General features: G+C 41.6%; 1 protein-coding gene across 3 annotated transcripts in view; it reads right to left on the bottom strand.

Annotated features, from left to right (window-relative positions):
- Positions 1 to 7,907: 7,907 nt before the first annotated feature.
- The window catches only part of LOC133568706 (contactin-associated protein-like 4), a 284,727-nt gene continuing 276,435 nt past the window's right edge, over positions 7,908 to 16,199 (bottom strand). Inside the window, exons 23-24 of one of the 3 annotated variants that reach the window (XM_061920807.1) lie at positions 12,802 to 12,864; positions 7,908 to 12,652 (exon numbers count right to left, since the gene is read on the bottom strand). In XM_061920807.1, the coding sequence (XP_061776791.1) occupies positions 12,456 to 12,652; positions 12,802 to 12,864 (260 nt within the window). In that variant the 3' untranslated portion in view covers positions 7,908 to 12,455. The remainder of the gene's footprint in view (positions 12,653 to 12,801; positions 12,865 to 16,199) is intronic. The other 2 variants (XM_061920808.1, XM_061920809.1) reach the window with 2 other exon arrangements.

Below are 16,199 nucleotides of genomic sequence, written 5' to 3'. Positions count from 1 at the left end.
ATAGTGGATCTCGCATAATGGTGTAAAAGTCCAGTCCATAGTGGATCTAACATAATAGTGTAAAAGTCCAGTCCATAGTGGATCTAACATAATAGTGTAAAAGTCCAGTCCATAGTGGATCTCGCGTAATGGTGTGAGAGTCCAGTCCATAGTGGATCTAACATAATAGTGTAAAAGTCCAGTCCATAGTGGATCTAACATAATAGTGTAAAAGTCCAGTCCATAGTGGATCTAACATAATAGTGTAAAAGTCAAGTCCATAGTGGATCTCGCATAATGGTGTGAGAGTCCAGTCCATAGTGGGGCCAGCAGGAGATCATCTTTAGTGGAGACGGGTCAGCAGCGCAGAGATGTCCCAAACTGATGCACAGATGAGTGGTCCACCCTAAGTGCCGACTTTGGACAGCTTGGGCCTCATCTGTGGCCACCTTATCTGTGCCCCTCCTCTCCACGAAGAAAAGGGGGCAGAGCAGAAAAGAAGCGGCAGATCAACTGGTCTAAAAAGGGAATCTATTTAAAAGCTAGAGTATACAAATGAGTTTTAAGGTGAGACTTAAATGCTTCTACTGAGGTGGCATCTGGAACTGTTACCGGGAGGGCATTCCAGAGTACTGGAGCCCGAACGGAAAACGCTCTATAGCCCGCAGACTTTTTTTGGGCTTTGGGAATCACTAATAAGCCGGAGTCTTTTGAACACAGATTTCTTGCCGGGACATATGGTACAATACAATTGTTTTGTGTTGTAAAAAATATGACAACACAATAAGTAGGAGCACACACAGTTGTGAGACAATTGGTTGACATTTAAATCACCTTTTCTTATTAAAAATAAACCTTTGATGCGGACTGTTTCAGTCAGAAGAGCTGACATCAGCAATTCAATCATTCCTGAGCCAGCGTATTATTGATCATTCATAGTCGAATGATCAATATTGCAACCTCCAAATCAGCTCACAAAAAAAATAACATCGCATTTGATTATGCCGCAGGTCAATGAAGATGATGAGAGGCTCCGCCCCCTTCATCCTTCATCCCCGTGAAGGTGAAGCAGAGTGTGGTGTGGGAAACAAGTGCAAAAGAAAACAAGATAACCAAAGAGGGAAAATAACAAAAATAAATAACAAAAATAGGTGGAAAAAGGAAAAAAAAAATTCTGAATTAGAAAAATTGATATGAAAAGGAACAAACAAAGGATAGAAAAAGAGAAATGAATACAAGAATAAAAAAAAAACCAATCAAGTGAAAAAAAATTAAGACTAAGGAGATGAGAAAATCATAGGGATAAAAATTAATTCGATAACATAGCACAAAGAGAAACAAGAAAAACAAACGAAGAGAAAATAACAAGGACAAAGGGAAAAAATAGTACACAAGACAAAAATATTTTTGGACAAATCTATAATAAAATAACCTAAAAATGAAAAAGGGAAAATACTATATCAAATTTAAAAAAAGGAATAAAGACCAAGAAAAAGAAATGACAAATAAAAACAAGGGGCAAAGACAAGACAGTAAGGAAAATTAAAATAGGACACACACACACACACACACACACACACACACACACACACAATATACATATATGTATACATACATATATGTATGTATACATATATATACATTTATATATACATGTATATACACACACATATATATATATATATACATGTGTATATATATATATATATAAACATACGTATATATATATATATATAGTGAAGTGAATTATATTTATATAGCGCCTTTCTCTAGTGACTCAAAGCGCTTTACATAGTGAAACCCAATATCTAAGTTACATTTTTTAAACCAGTGTGGGTGGCACTGGGAGCAGGTGGGTAAAGTGTCTTGCTCAAGGACACAGCGGCAGTGACTAGGATGGCGGAAGCGGGGATTGAACCTGGAACCCTCAAGTTGCTGGCACGGCCACTCTACCATCATGTATATACACACGTATATATACACGTGTATATATATATATATATATACATATATACACATACATACATATATACACACACATATATATATATATATATATATATATATATATATATATATATATATATATATATATATATATATATACACACACACACACATATATATATATGTCACAACAATTTTTTGAAGGTGATCATATCTGGCAGTGCACCAGCCGAGGAATGTGAGCAAACTACATAAATAACGTCCTCTAATTTGATTTTGATATATATATATTTTTTTGTATCTTGATAGATTGAAAATGAACACCAATGAGTTGACTGATGAACATCATCACATCATTTATTCAGAAAATATAAATAACGACAGATAAAGGTACAATACTATTAACCGGACGGAACATGTAGGTGTGAAAAAAACAACATTATGATTTGTACATTTTCAGAATGTGTTTGTTCTATTTTTAAACAATCTGAAGTTGTCTTTATTTTTAAGTTATTGTGCCGTGATTTTACCAGTTCTACCAGCCACTTGGGAACAGATTTTTCTCCCATCTAAAATGAGTTGGACACCCCTGGATTTAAGAGTTGTGTCCAATGCTTTTAGAAGAAGAAAAACAGCTAACAAAATCCCACTTGGAAATAAAAGGAGTTAAAGATTTATGATGAGAAAAGCGTCTGTGCTTGACTAACATCCTCTGTGCAGAAAGAACGTGGAGGCTTCGCCGCCTGTCTTCATTACGTCCATGACTGCCTGAGACGTGACTCCCATCCTCGTCGTCTGCAAAAAAGCGCTTAACCGAGCGACGTGAAGGTGACACACACACACTCACACACACACGCCTTAAAAGCGTCGCTCTCGGGAGGATTTTATCGAGCTGCCGGAAGCCCAGCATCTTCAAATTTTTCAGCCAAGTACAACGTTTATGGACGTCTTTGTCTTCCACGTTGACTGAATATTTCAAGAAATGACGATTGAGTCCATCCATCCATCCATTTCCTACCGCTTATTCCCTTTTTGGGGTCGCGGGGGGCACTGGCGCCTATCTCAGCTACAATCGGGCGGAAGGCGGGGTACACCCTGGACAAGTCGCCACCTCATCGCAGGGCCAACACAGATAGACAGACAACATTCACACTCACATTCACACACTAGGGCCAATTTAGTGTTGCCAATCAACCTATCCCCAGGTGCATGTCTTTGGAGGTGGGAGGAAGCCGGAGTACCCGGAGGGAACCCACGCATTCACGGGGAGAACATGCAAACTCCACACAGAAAGATCCAGAGCCTGGATTTGAACCCAGGACTGCAGGACCTTCGTATTGTGAGGCAGACGCACTAACCCCTCTGCCACCGTGAAGCCGACGATTGAGTCATGAGACGTTTTTCCACAACTCACTTATTCATTTGCTTCAATGAACACGCATCAAAAGTCTTATTTCAGCAGAGAATTTCTTTCGGCAATCTCCAAAAGTCAAATCTGGCACAGTCGGTGTCGACTGCACGCATGACTTTTCACATGGTTCGTTTTCCGCTGAAAATTTTGCCCTGGTTTTCATGGTTATTTTTAAATTTTTTTGTGGTGAGTACGACTGAAGCGAATGAACAAAACAGAAAGCTGGAAGTAATTAATTGATTTAACAAATGACATGTTTTACGAATAACTTCAGACAGAGGGACGCTTCAAGCTGACGACTAAAAAAAAAAAACATTCTTGAAATTGGCAGAGGGATTCTCTCTTGCAGATTAGATTTTTAATTTAGTGATTAAGAAGGCGTGCAGGAAACCCACAAAAGTGTGTGTCCTTGGTCCGTACGTTTGACACCCCAGCCTTAGATGAAGAGAGCAGGTATGATTTTATGACTCTTGAAGAGGGGTGTCAAACGTAAGGATCAGGCCAGTGAACAGGTTTTATCCGGTTTTATGAGTTTGCTAAGTATAAAAATGAGCCGAAATTTTTAAACGAAAGAAACTTCTGTTCTAAATGTGTCCACTAGATGTCACAATAGCAATTCTTTGTTTCTTAGTAGATGATGCTACATATGTACAAAATAAACCACATTATGTTGGTGCAGCAGTCGAGGAAAATGGGCAAACTCCATAAATAACATCCTGTAAATTGATTTTGATATTTTTTTTAATCTAGATAAATTGAAAATGAACACCAATGAGTTGACTGATGGACATTATCTCACAATTTATAACGTATAAACAAAGACAAATAAAGATAGGATACTATTAACCACAACATGTAAGTGTAAAAAAAGACAAAAACAACAACATTATGATTTGTACATTGTCAGAATGTGCCTGTTCTATTTTTAAACAAAGAAAACTGTGAAGGGGGGTGTGGCCTGCGGACCTGCAGCGAAGCGGGGTGTGCCAGGACTGGCTTCGAGATCAGCAACAGGTGCGTAGATGGCCCACCTGGGCCTAGTTATCTAATCACCTGTCGCTCTGTTAAAAGGGAGGAGAGAGTTGTTGGAGCTGGAGCAAGAGCAAGAGCAAGAGCGACAAAAGGACACTTGATGGAAAGCAAACTGCTGCACGATTATAAATAAAAACTCTATTGTAACTCTGATCCGGTTCACCGCCGCCCTTCTCAGGTCTGGGAAGTGCACTCAGGAGGCTGCTGGCACCTCCCCTGTCAGCAGTGGCAGAAGTCTTACCCCGCATTCTTCTTTCAGCCATGCACATGCCTATGCCGTGGCTGCAAAAATGTCCATGAAGGCATGGGGGACTTCCTCCTCCCCCATGCGATGCACGGCGACGTCCGCTGATATTGACCGTGGCGTTCTCACCCGGTCCGCCAGTGCCTGCAGGATTCGTCGGCCCTGCTGGGCCATTTGTTGGTGGACCGCCTCCAGCTGTTGGTTGTTGGCTGCTGCTACCGCCCGCCAGGAGTACGCTCGCATGAGCCGCCAGGGGATCAGCGTCTTCCGCTTCCGGTGGTCCGGCTTGATTGGGCGCCAAATTGTGGAAGTTGCCCTCCCGTGGGTCCTCCAGACCACCAAGCATCGCCATGATAGCCCGGATCAGGGTTACAATAGTTTATATTTATAATCGTGCAGCCGTTTGCTTTCCAGCAAGTGTCCTTTTGTCGCTCTGGCTCGTGCTCTCTCTCTAGCTCCAACAACTCTCTCCTCCCAGCTGCTGCCTTTTAACAGAGCGACAGGTGATTAGATAACCAGGCCCAGGTGGGCCATCTATGCACCTGTCGCTGATCTCAAAGCCGGTCCCGGCACACCCCGCTTCGCTGCAGGTCCGCAGGCCACGCCCCTTCACGAAAACAACCTGAAGTTGTCTTTATTTGGTAGTTATCGTTCCGTTATTTTCCCAGTGCGGCCCACTTGGGGAGTAGATTTCTCTCCATGTGGCCCCCCGATCTGAAATGAGTTTGATACCCCTGATCTAAGACGTCCAACACAAATTTAGGAACACACATTAAGGTGAGTTGAGTTTATAGAAAGTTTTACTGCACATAAATATTACCAACCGTTCCCAAACAACACAAGTCTTTGTTTTTTGTCAAGATATAGCTAGATGAAGAACATGTTAAATGAGAATATACATATGGAAATCCATGATGATTGGTTGGTGTTTGTATGATGAGTCAAATTGGCTAAGGTTAGGGCAAAATATTACAGACAAAATCAAAGGCAAGACATTGCGGCTTTTTGAAAGGAGTAAGCAAAATAGCAGACATGCACTAAATGTTACATGATGACGAGGGGAGCCGGAGACAGAGGGACGCTTCAAGCTGACCACTAAAAAAAAAAAAAAAACATACTTGAAAATGGCATAGGGATTCTTGCCCGCGGATTAGATTCCTCCTTTGGCGATGAAGACGACGCGCAGGAAACCCACAATAATGCGTGTCCTTGGCCATATTTACACAAACTTCTGCGTTGAGAGAAAACGATGCCAAAAACCTTAGTTTTTAGTTGTTTACTCTGTAATACAAAATCATAACTGTTCTCTTCATCTAAGACGTCCAACACACATTTAGGTGAGTTTATAAAAAGTTTTACTGCACATAAACACTACCAACTGTTCCCGAACAACACTCAAGTACTGTTTTTTGTCAATATATAGATAGATGTTTTTTTTATTTAGGTAGAGAAAATGAATAACATTATAGGGGTGGGCCAAAGAAAAGGCAAACAAAAATAAATACATACAGTTGGGAGCACGGACCCCTAGAGGTAGTTGTAGGGTGTCTCCAGCTAAATGACAGATAGTAAACAGGTCCATTTGTACACTTTCAGTTACATTAACATTTATATTTATACATGTGGGTTCATACATAGAAATGCCGTTAAATGTAGCTTTGCCATTTAGTTTGAAGTGTAGCTTGCTACATTTAATCGAGGGTAATTTTTAGCTTAGCTTACTACATTTTCACACTAGTTTGCCCATCATTGCCCAAAATGTATGAGTATATCCTCCTTCAACGCCATGCTTGGAAGACCTACAAGCATACTTGCCAACATTGAGACATCCGAATTCAGGAGATGAATGGTAGGGGTGTGGGGGGGTGTATATATATTTTCAAGTAGTAAAACCTTAAAGTCACATCTTAAGTGCACAGGAAGCCAGTGCAGGTGAGCCAGTACAGGCGTAATGTGATCAAACTTTCTTGTTCTTGTCAAAAGTCTAGCAGCCGCATTTTGTACCAACTGTAATCTTTTAATGCTAGACATGGGGAGACCCGAAAATAATACGTTACAGTAATCGAGACGAGACGTAACAAACGCATGGATAATGATCTCAGCGTCTTTAGTGGACAGAATGGAGCGAATTGTAGCGATATTACGGAGATGACAGAAGGCCGTTTTAGTAACGCTTTTAATGTGTGACTCAAAGGAGAGAGTTGGGTCGAAGATAATACCCAGATTCTTTACAGAGTCGCCTTGTTTAATTGTTTGGTTGTCAAATGTTAGAGTTGTATTATTAAATAGAGGTCGGTGTATAGCTCACCTGCACTGGCTTCCTGTGCACTTAAGATGTGACTTTAAGGTTTTACTACTTACGTATAAAATACTACACGGTCTAGCTCCAGCCTATCTTGCCGATTGTATTGTACCATATGTCCCGGCAAGAAATCTGCGTTCAAAGGACTCCGGCTTATTAGTGATTCCCAAAGCCCAAAAAAAGTCTGCGGGCTATAGAGCTTTTTCATTTCGGGCTCCAGTACTCTGGAATGCCCTCCCGGTAACAGTTCGAGATGCTACCTCAGTAGAAGCATTTAAGTCCCACCTTAAAACTCATTTGTATACTCTAGCCTTTAAATAGACTCCCTTTTTAGACCAGTTGATCTGCCGTTTCTTTTCTTTTTCTCCTATGTCCCACTCTCCCTTGTGGAGGGGGTCCGGTCCGATCCGGTGGCCATGTACTGCTTGCCTGTGTATCGGCTGGGGAGATCTCTGCGCTGCTGATCCGCCTCCGCTTGGGATGGTTTCCTGCTGGCTCCGCTGTGAACGGGACTCTCGCTGCTGTGTTGGATCCGCTTTGGACTGGACTCTCGCGACTGTGTTGGATCCATTATGGATTGAACTTTCACAGTATCATGTTAGACCCGCTCGACATCCATTGCTTTCCTCCTCTCCAAGGTTCTCATAGTCATCATTGTCACCGACGTCCCACTGGGTGTGAGTTTTCCTTGCCCTTATGTGGGCCTACCGAGGATGTCGTAGTGGTTTGTGCAGCCCTTTGAGACACTAGTGATTTAGGGCTATATAAGTAAACATTGATTGATTGATTGAAGTATTTCATATAGATGTCTTAATTAGATTACCCAGAGAATAGTGCTCGATACCGTGGTAGAGCGCAATATACAGTATGTGAGGGAAAATTCACAAGACTACTTTATCTCTACAGAACTGTTTCATGAGGGGTTGCCTCATGAAACAGTTAAATATTGAAACAATTATTGAATTATTAAATAACTGGACGTTTACTTTAAATAAATTAAGGACACATTTATTAACATATGTAATTAATCCCAATCATAATTAATGACACATTTAAGTAAGTATTTAAATATTTATTCAATTTTGTCCCATTTGACACTCCAATGACAGTACAGTTCGGCATTAAAGCAATTGTTGATCGACCACCTGCTTGTCTTCATTAACAACACGGTAGACGCCATATAAATGGTAGATCATAGATATAAGTGGTAGACAAAAGACGTTGTCAAATCGACGTTTGACATTACAATAGTTTGCCTTTTGAAACGCTCCAGGCCGCTTTTTGCGTGGCGACCAACATTTTTTGTGATTTCACTTATCATGGAAAATAATCGATTTTTGAACATTTGATCGTCATCGATGTACCAGCACACTTCTTGGCCACGCCCTCTCTTGTTACACAAATACATAAATATTTATATACAGCTTGGACTTGGAAAAAGTGCAGAAAAATCGTCGTGTGAAAGAAAGCAGGGGTGTCCAAAGTGTGTCCCGGGGGACATGTGTTTAATAGCTTCTTAGCATATTGTGACAATAAACTAGATTAATAATGAGCTATATTATTGGATATCACACTGATTTGCTTTGTCGGCTATAATACAAAACTTGTACAGCGTATACTCGAGCAGGGGTCTCCAAACTACGTATCCGGCCAGCCAGCGTCCAAAATCCGGCCCGCAGAACTTTCCTTTCCTCCAGAAGGTCTTATCTTTGTCTGTGTGATGTGAACAATTTAGCTGATTGGCCACAATACCCAGCAATTTGTTTGAAGGAGAAAAGGTGAGGCCTTTAATCCCATGAACACAAAACCTACTGTCCAGCATGGTGGTGGTAGTATTATGTTCTGGGCCTGTTTTGCTGCCATTGAAACTGGTGCTTTACGGAGAGTAAATGTGACAATGAAAAAGGAGGATTACCTCTAAATTCTTCAGGACAACCTAAAATCATCAGGTCTTGGACGCACTTGGGTTTTCCAACAGGACAATGACCCTAAACACACGTCAAACGTGGTAAAAGAATGGCTAAATCAGGCTAGAATGAAGGTTTTAGAATGGCCTTCCCAAAGTCTTGACTTAAACGTGTGGACAATGCTGAAGAAACAAGTCCATGTCAGAAAAATAAACAAATTTAGCTAAACTGCACCAATTCTGTCAAGAAGAGTGGTCAAAAATTCAACCAGAAGCTTGTGGATGGCTACCAAAAGCGCCTTATTCCAGTAAAACTTGCCAAGGGACATGTGACCAAAAATTAACATTGCTGTATGCTGAGGTGGGTAGAGTAGCCAGAAATTGTACTCAAGTAAGAGTACTGTTACTTTAGAGATGTATTACTCAAGTAAAAGTAAGGAGTAGTCACCCAAATATTTACTTGAGTAAAAGTAAAAAGTATGTTGTGAAAAAACTACTCAAGTACTGAGTAACTGATGAGTAACCTGTTTGTTTAATGATGACGGCAACAAGTAATGCACAAAAAGATAAAAATAGCAATGAACAAATTCAGAGCCAGGAATATCTCTTAAGCAACTAAAACAATAGTATATATTAAATAATATATTTTTGGTTTTACACTGTATTGAAAAACAATTTGAAAATGAATTTTATCTTTGCAACCTCATTATACTATTGGCTAAGTTTTATATTCATAAATGTAAGTTTCTCAATACCCGACCTGTTTTTGTGCCATTAAAAAAGATTTAGAACTCTACATTAAAACACTCTAACTCTAACAACCTAAAAGCTGTGAAAACAATGATGCTGTGTTCCAAAGGTAAGTTATTTACTGAGATTGAGTGAGCCTATGGCTTTGCACCTTGTTGATTATTTATATATATATATATATATATATATATATATATATATATAATATATATATGTATATATATATATATGTATATATATATCTTTTTTGCATTCTATTTTAGTTACTTAGAATTTATAACCCCCGGCGCTGTTTTGTACGGTTTTTATACTCTTCTGTACTGTTTTTGTACTTACGTTGATTATTATTTTCAACTATTTGTAAGTGTTGAAGTTTATAAATAAAGTTTTATAAAAAAAAATAATAAAAAAATGTGCAGTTAATCATGTGACCGCCTGGCTTTGTTTGATTTGTGAAACGGAGTCAAACGCCACCAGTGACTGCATTTGATTGGTGAAACGGGAGTCAAACGTCACCAGTGACTGCATTTGATTGGTGAAACGGGAGTCAAACGTCACCAGTGACTCCATTTGATTGGTGAAACGGAGTCAAACGTCACCAGTGAATGGATTTGATTGGTGAAACGGGAGTCAAACGTCACCAGTGACTGCATTTGATTGGTGAAACGGGAGTCAAACGTCACCAGTGACTGAATTTGATTGGTGAAACGGGAGTCAAACGTCACCAGTGACTGCATTTGATTGGTGAAACGGAGTCAAACGTCACCAGTGACTGCATTTGATTGGTGAAACGGAGTCAAACGTCACCAGTGACTGCATTTGATTGGTGAAACGGAGTCAAACGTCACCAGTGACTGCATTTGATTGGTGAAACGGAGTCAAACGTCACCAGTGACTGCATTTGATTGGTGAAACGGAGTCATGTGATAGATCCTACTTTGAAGGTCTGTCTGACAAAACCAACAAAACGTGCATTAACAGATCGATAAAAATCAGTAGCAAGCTGAATGGAGTGGAGTAAAAGTAGCGTTTCTTCTCTATAAATATACTCAAGTAAAAGTAAAAGTATGTTGCATTAAAACTACTCTTAGAAGTACAATTTATCCCAAAAGTTACTCAAGTAGATGTAAAAGAGTAAATGTAGTGCGTTACTCCCCACCTCTGGCTGTATGTATACTTTTGACCCAGCAGATTTAGTCACATTTTCAGTAGACCCATAAAAAATTCATAAAAGAACCAAACTTCAGGAATGTTTTTTGTGACCAACAAGTATGTGCTCCAATCACTCCATCACAAAAAAATAACAGTTGTAGAAATTATTTGAAACTCAAGACAGCTATGACATTGTTCTTTACAAGTGTATGTAAACTTTTGACCAGGACTATATATACACACGGTCCGGCCCCCAGCCAAATTGTTTTAACCCAATGCGGCCCCCGAGTCAGTAAGTTTGGGGACCCCCTGTACTAAAGTATATTGACCTACATTGGATTGTGTCAACACTAAATGGTGTGAATGTTGTCTGTCTATCTGTGTTGGCCCTGCGATAAGGAGGCGACTTGTCCAGGCTGTACACCGCCTTCTGCCCGAATGCCGCTGAGATAGGCTCCTGCACCCGCTGCCACCCCAGGAGGGACAAGCGGTAGTAAATGAATGGATGGATTGATTGTGTCTTTCATGTGCAAAATACACCAAAGTGTGTGTTCGGACACCCCTGCAGTAAATCCTTGTGTTTAGTGTGTATTGTATTAACGTATTTCCTTGAATTGCCGCCGGGTATACAGTATGCACCTGCCTAGAATTACTGCCAGGTCAAACTCTTTTCGCAAAATAATTAGCGCGTGCTTAGCATTACTGCCGGCTCAGGATTTCCGCCGGGTCAAACTCGTTTCACAAAATAATTAGCATATGCCTAAAATTTCCTACGGGTCAAACTCGTCACGTCACGAGTGACACTTCACCTGTCATCATTTTCAAAATGAAGGAGGCTGATTTCAAAAATTTGAAATCGCGTAAAGGGAAGAAGATTAAGAGCTATTGAATATGCTAAAAAGAACAGTAAGCAGCTATGTTTTATTAATATACCGTAGCTGCGTGTGTCAAATATGAGTCATTAAATGACTCCCGCCTCCTGGTGGTAGAGGGCGCTAGTGATCCTTCTTGCGACTACTCGGCTGCAGAAGAAGTGACAACAAGCAGCAAGAGTGAGCAGCGATTGTTTATTTTTTCCTCTCGCTTGCACTTTTAACATGGAGGATATGTAAAATAAAACTGTTTTCTAAACTGGATTTTCAATCGAAGCAGGAGGTAATAAAAGAAGATCTCCATCGAGACAGAGATACTTTTAAAACTGAAGAAAGATAAGGAAGACTTCTATAAACAAGTTATCGATGCTTTTGATCAGAAGGAGATGCGCATGGACTTCATTTATAAGTAAAGGTAAGACCATAATAATGTTTTTTATATTAAATGTGCTTTTCATGATGATATCCTTACATCACACTCAAATTTATAAGCGCAGGCCTAAATTTACCGCATGGTAAGCACCGGAGTGAGAAGAGGGTTTAAAATAATTAGCGGCCCGTAGGCAATTCAAGGAAATACGGTGTCTATGAATATATAATAATTTATAGTGTAAAAGCTCATTCAAACACTTTAAGTTTGTCCTGGACTAAGACTTTTGCGTGTCTCAGAATTTAGAATTTTAGGGAAATGGATGCAAAGTCTGGCGGTGATCATAAAATAACTTGATGGCGCTCATACAAAGACACAAAAAAGTTCCTATGTACAAGTGACTATTTACACGTGTCGTCACTTTCACTCGGTCTTTAAAGAGACGAAAAGGTCCAAGTGGGAAGTTGTCATGCGTGAACTCTTCGTCTTCCTAGATGAAATACTCCTTCGGGTTCTGCCCCGTGGCATTCTGGGAGTCCGTCTGGCGGTTGAACGCGAAGTCCTGGCCGTCCTCGCAATTGGCGTCTTTCACTTCTTGGTTCCGATAGGTCTCCTTCCTGTGGTACAGGAGCTTGGCGGCGACCGCCAGGCCGGCCAGCATCACGAAGATGACCACGGCGATGACGCCTGCCAGGAGGAGCAAAACCCAGCTATTGGACACAATGTTTCCTTTCAGGCGAAATGGATAGATTTCTTTGTCTGCAACTTTACACAAGTTCACGTGAGAGGATTTAACATTGAGAGAAAAAGGAAGTTCCATTCAAAGTGGTCCGTACCTCCAATCAGAGCCGAGTCAGTCCGGATGGCATTGACTAAAGGTTGGCCTGAACCTGACGGGTCTTCACGGAAGCAGAGGAAGAAAGCCAGAGGAGTTAAGAAGAGTAGACACGAAGCAGATGTTTCCTCCAGCAGAGAGCGGCCAGGTGGAGAATAAACACATTCATTAGAAAGATGAAGAGAGAGGCGGAACGTTCCGAGCAGAGCAGAGGGAATATAAAGTGGTGGGCATCCATACAATTATCATGCAGGGCCTGATCTACCTCCCGCTAAACAGGCTGAAGACTGTACCGCAACATAAGTGTTGTATATCAGTCGATATGTCGATAATTATTCATATTCTTAATGACCAATTAAGGACAGAGAAAAAAATATATAATGGAAACATTTTATCACAGCGCCGGCCCCGCGCCTACATGACTGCAGACAATCAGCAGTCCGCGCACCTGGTATGATGAGTGCAGACGGAATAAAGACCAGCGGACCCGAAGATTCAGTGCCTGAACGTAGTTCACTCCTCGTAGTAAGCATCCTGTCTCTGGCTTCCCTCCGTGTACTTGCTCTCTCTGTGCTTTCCCTGTGCCCGTGTCACTAGGCCACCTACTTAATGGCCTAGTGGTTAGAGTGTCCGCCCTGAGATCGGTAGGTTGGGAGTTCAAACCCCGGCTGAGTCATACCAAAGACTATAAAAAAAAAAGGGACACATTGCCTCCCTGCTTGGCACTCAGCATCAAGGGTTGGAATTGGGGGTTAAATCACCATAAATGATTCCCGGGCGCGGCACGGCTGCTGCCCACTGCTCCCCTCACTTCCCAGGGGGTGATTAAGGGGATGGGTCAAACGCAGAGGACACATTTCACCACACCTAGTGTGTGTGTGACAATCATTGGTACTTTAACTTATGTCCTCTGCGTTCCCCGCAGTGTTCCCTCTGTTTCCCGCGATCGAGCTGTGTGTCTAAATTCATACTTGCCAACCTTGAGACCTCCGGTTTCGGGGGGTGTATATTGTAGCGTCCCGGAAGAGTTAGTGCTATAAGGGGTTCTGGGTATTTGTTCTGTTGTGTTTATGTTGTGCTAAGGTGCGGATGTTCTCCCGAAATGTGTTTGTCATTCTTGTTTGGTGTGGGTTCGCAGTGTGGTGCATATTTGTAACAGTGTTAAAGTTGTTTATACAGCTACCCTCTGTGTAACCTGCATGGCTGTTGACCAAGTATGCCTTGCATTCCGCATATATATATATATATATATATATATATATATATATATATATATATATATATATTATGTGACTGGGCCGGCACGCTGTATGTATGGAGGAAAAGCGGACGTGACAACAGTTTGTGGAGGATGCAAAAGGCAGTGACTTTAAGGCATTCCCCCAAAACTGATGTCCGGGTGGAAGTCAGGAGAAATTCGGGAGAATGGTTACCCCGGGATATTTTCGGGAGGGGTACTGAAATTCGGGAGTCTCCCGGGAAAATCGGGGGGGTTGGCAAGTATGCCTCGACTTCCCACTGGATTCTGGACTGCATCCCTCGATCCTCGACCCCTGCTTGGACACGGACCTTGTTGCCTCTCTCCAGCCCCCCGACCTCTCGCTTGCCCCCGGACTGCCTTCTCACCTTGCCCCTCTGGTCTGACAAAATATTCATCCAACACGCACTTGCAAACAAACTCTGGTAACATTTACATTGTTATTCTACGCATGGTCTTGCACTATTCCCGTTTAGTAGCATACACCCCTCAACACATCATCGGCATCAGATCCAATAAACCTACTGAACTGTCGTCTCCTTCCCGCGCCGTACGTGACACATTTTTATTCAAAATGTAACCTTCCTCTGATTATAATCACCTGAGCTATTATGACAGAAAGGAAATGAAATGTCAACACAACCATTAAAAACACTCAATGTAAACACAATCCTAAAATCACAATGAATACTTAAAGGGAAACTGCGCTTTTTGGAATTTTGCCTCTCGTTCACAATCAATATGAGAGACAAGAAGATAAAGTTTTTTTTCGGGTTTTTTTTTCGCATTCTTACATGTAAAAATCGGCTTGTTCTTGGTGGCTAGTGTGGAGAATGCATATATTTTTAAGAGTTCCTTCTTTATTCATAGTCATGTTTAAAGCAGCTAATATTTTCCCATGTGTACTCTCTATGCTTGTGTCTTATGTCCGCAAGTAAACTCTATGCCTAACCTTGAAGGCGTTGGAATGTGGGAGTATGGGAGTATGGGAGTATGGGAGTATGACGGTCCCTGACACAAGGCTGAAGCTTAGAGGTGACAGAGCTTTTGCCGCTTCTGCTCCCAAGCTCTGGAACGACCTACCTCTGAGTGTTAGACAAGCCTCCTCTCTTCCTGTTTTTAAATCTCTCTTAAAAACATACTTTTATTCTTTGGCTTTTAACACCGAGTGATATCCATCCTGCAATGGCGCCCCATTATACACCTGCTGTAAACCTGTTTTTATGTTTTATTTATTTATTTTTTTATCATGTTCTGTTTGTGTTGTGTTGTTTGCTCGGTTCTCGTATTACCTTTTAACCTGCCCATTGTACAGCACTTTGGCTACCCCTGTGATACATTTTAAATGTGCTTTATAAATAAAGTTAATTTGATTTGATTATGGTGTACTCCCTTCTTTATCTTATCAGTATTAGAACAATGAGGCTGTATTACTTTTTGGGCAGGGTGGGGGGCTGTTTTCGTATTCAATAAGTTGTCCCTTCCTGTTTGATTTTTAGACCGCTTCTAGATGTGTCACGGCGCGAACTCGAACCTGCTTCCCTCCTGCAACTGAGTGTCACAGTTCCTCCTCTGGCTGCTCGCGTGAACACCCCCCCGCTCACGCAGAGCACAGCACTCCCACGCAGTGTCAAGCCTGCAGACAATTGTCAATCTGTACACTAGGTAATGACGAGGGCGAGCTGAATAAAGGACCAGGGCACCAAAGGATCCATGCGGGAACATAGTTAACTCTTTGTGTACCGTGAGCCTTATGCTCTAACTGCGTTTTTTCCCTTTGTGTATCTGACGTCCGTGTTGCTCGCCCGCAGTGCCTTCCCGACTCTTCCCCTTCGAGATCTCCCGTTGTTTCCCTGGTATTTTGGACTGCATGCCTGGAAACAGGCCTAGTCTCTTCTCTCCGGCCCAGGATCATCTGCCTGCCCCTCGGACTGCCCTGTTCCTTCGATCTTGACAACACTTTGTAACACACACTTCAATTAACCTTACACATAGCCTCACACATACACACTCTGGTGTTTTTTCACACACTCCACTTTCACACACTCCATTTCCTTAGTTTAGAACACTTTTCCACTTTGCATCAGTCCATCTTAGATGATCTCGGGCCCAGAGAAGCCGGCGGAGTTTCTGGATGTTGT

Source organism: Nerophis ophidion, linkage group LG14 (genome assembly GCF_033978795.1).
Source record: "Nerophis ophidion isolate RoL-2023_Sa linkage group LG14, RoL_Noph_v1.0, whole genome shotgun sequence".
Classification (NCBI taxonomy): domain Eukaryota; kingdom Metazoa; phylum Chordata; class Actinopteri; order Syngnathiformes; family Syngnathidae; genus Nerophis; species Nerophis ophidion.
The sequence above is the reverse complement of the archived record's forward strand: the minus strand, read 5'-3'. Positions and strand labels throughout refer to the sequence as shown.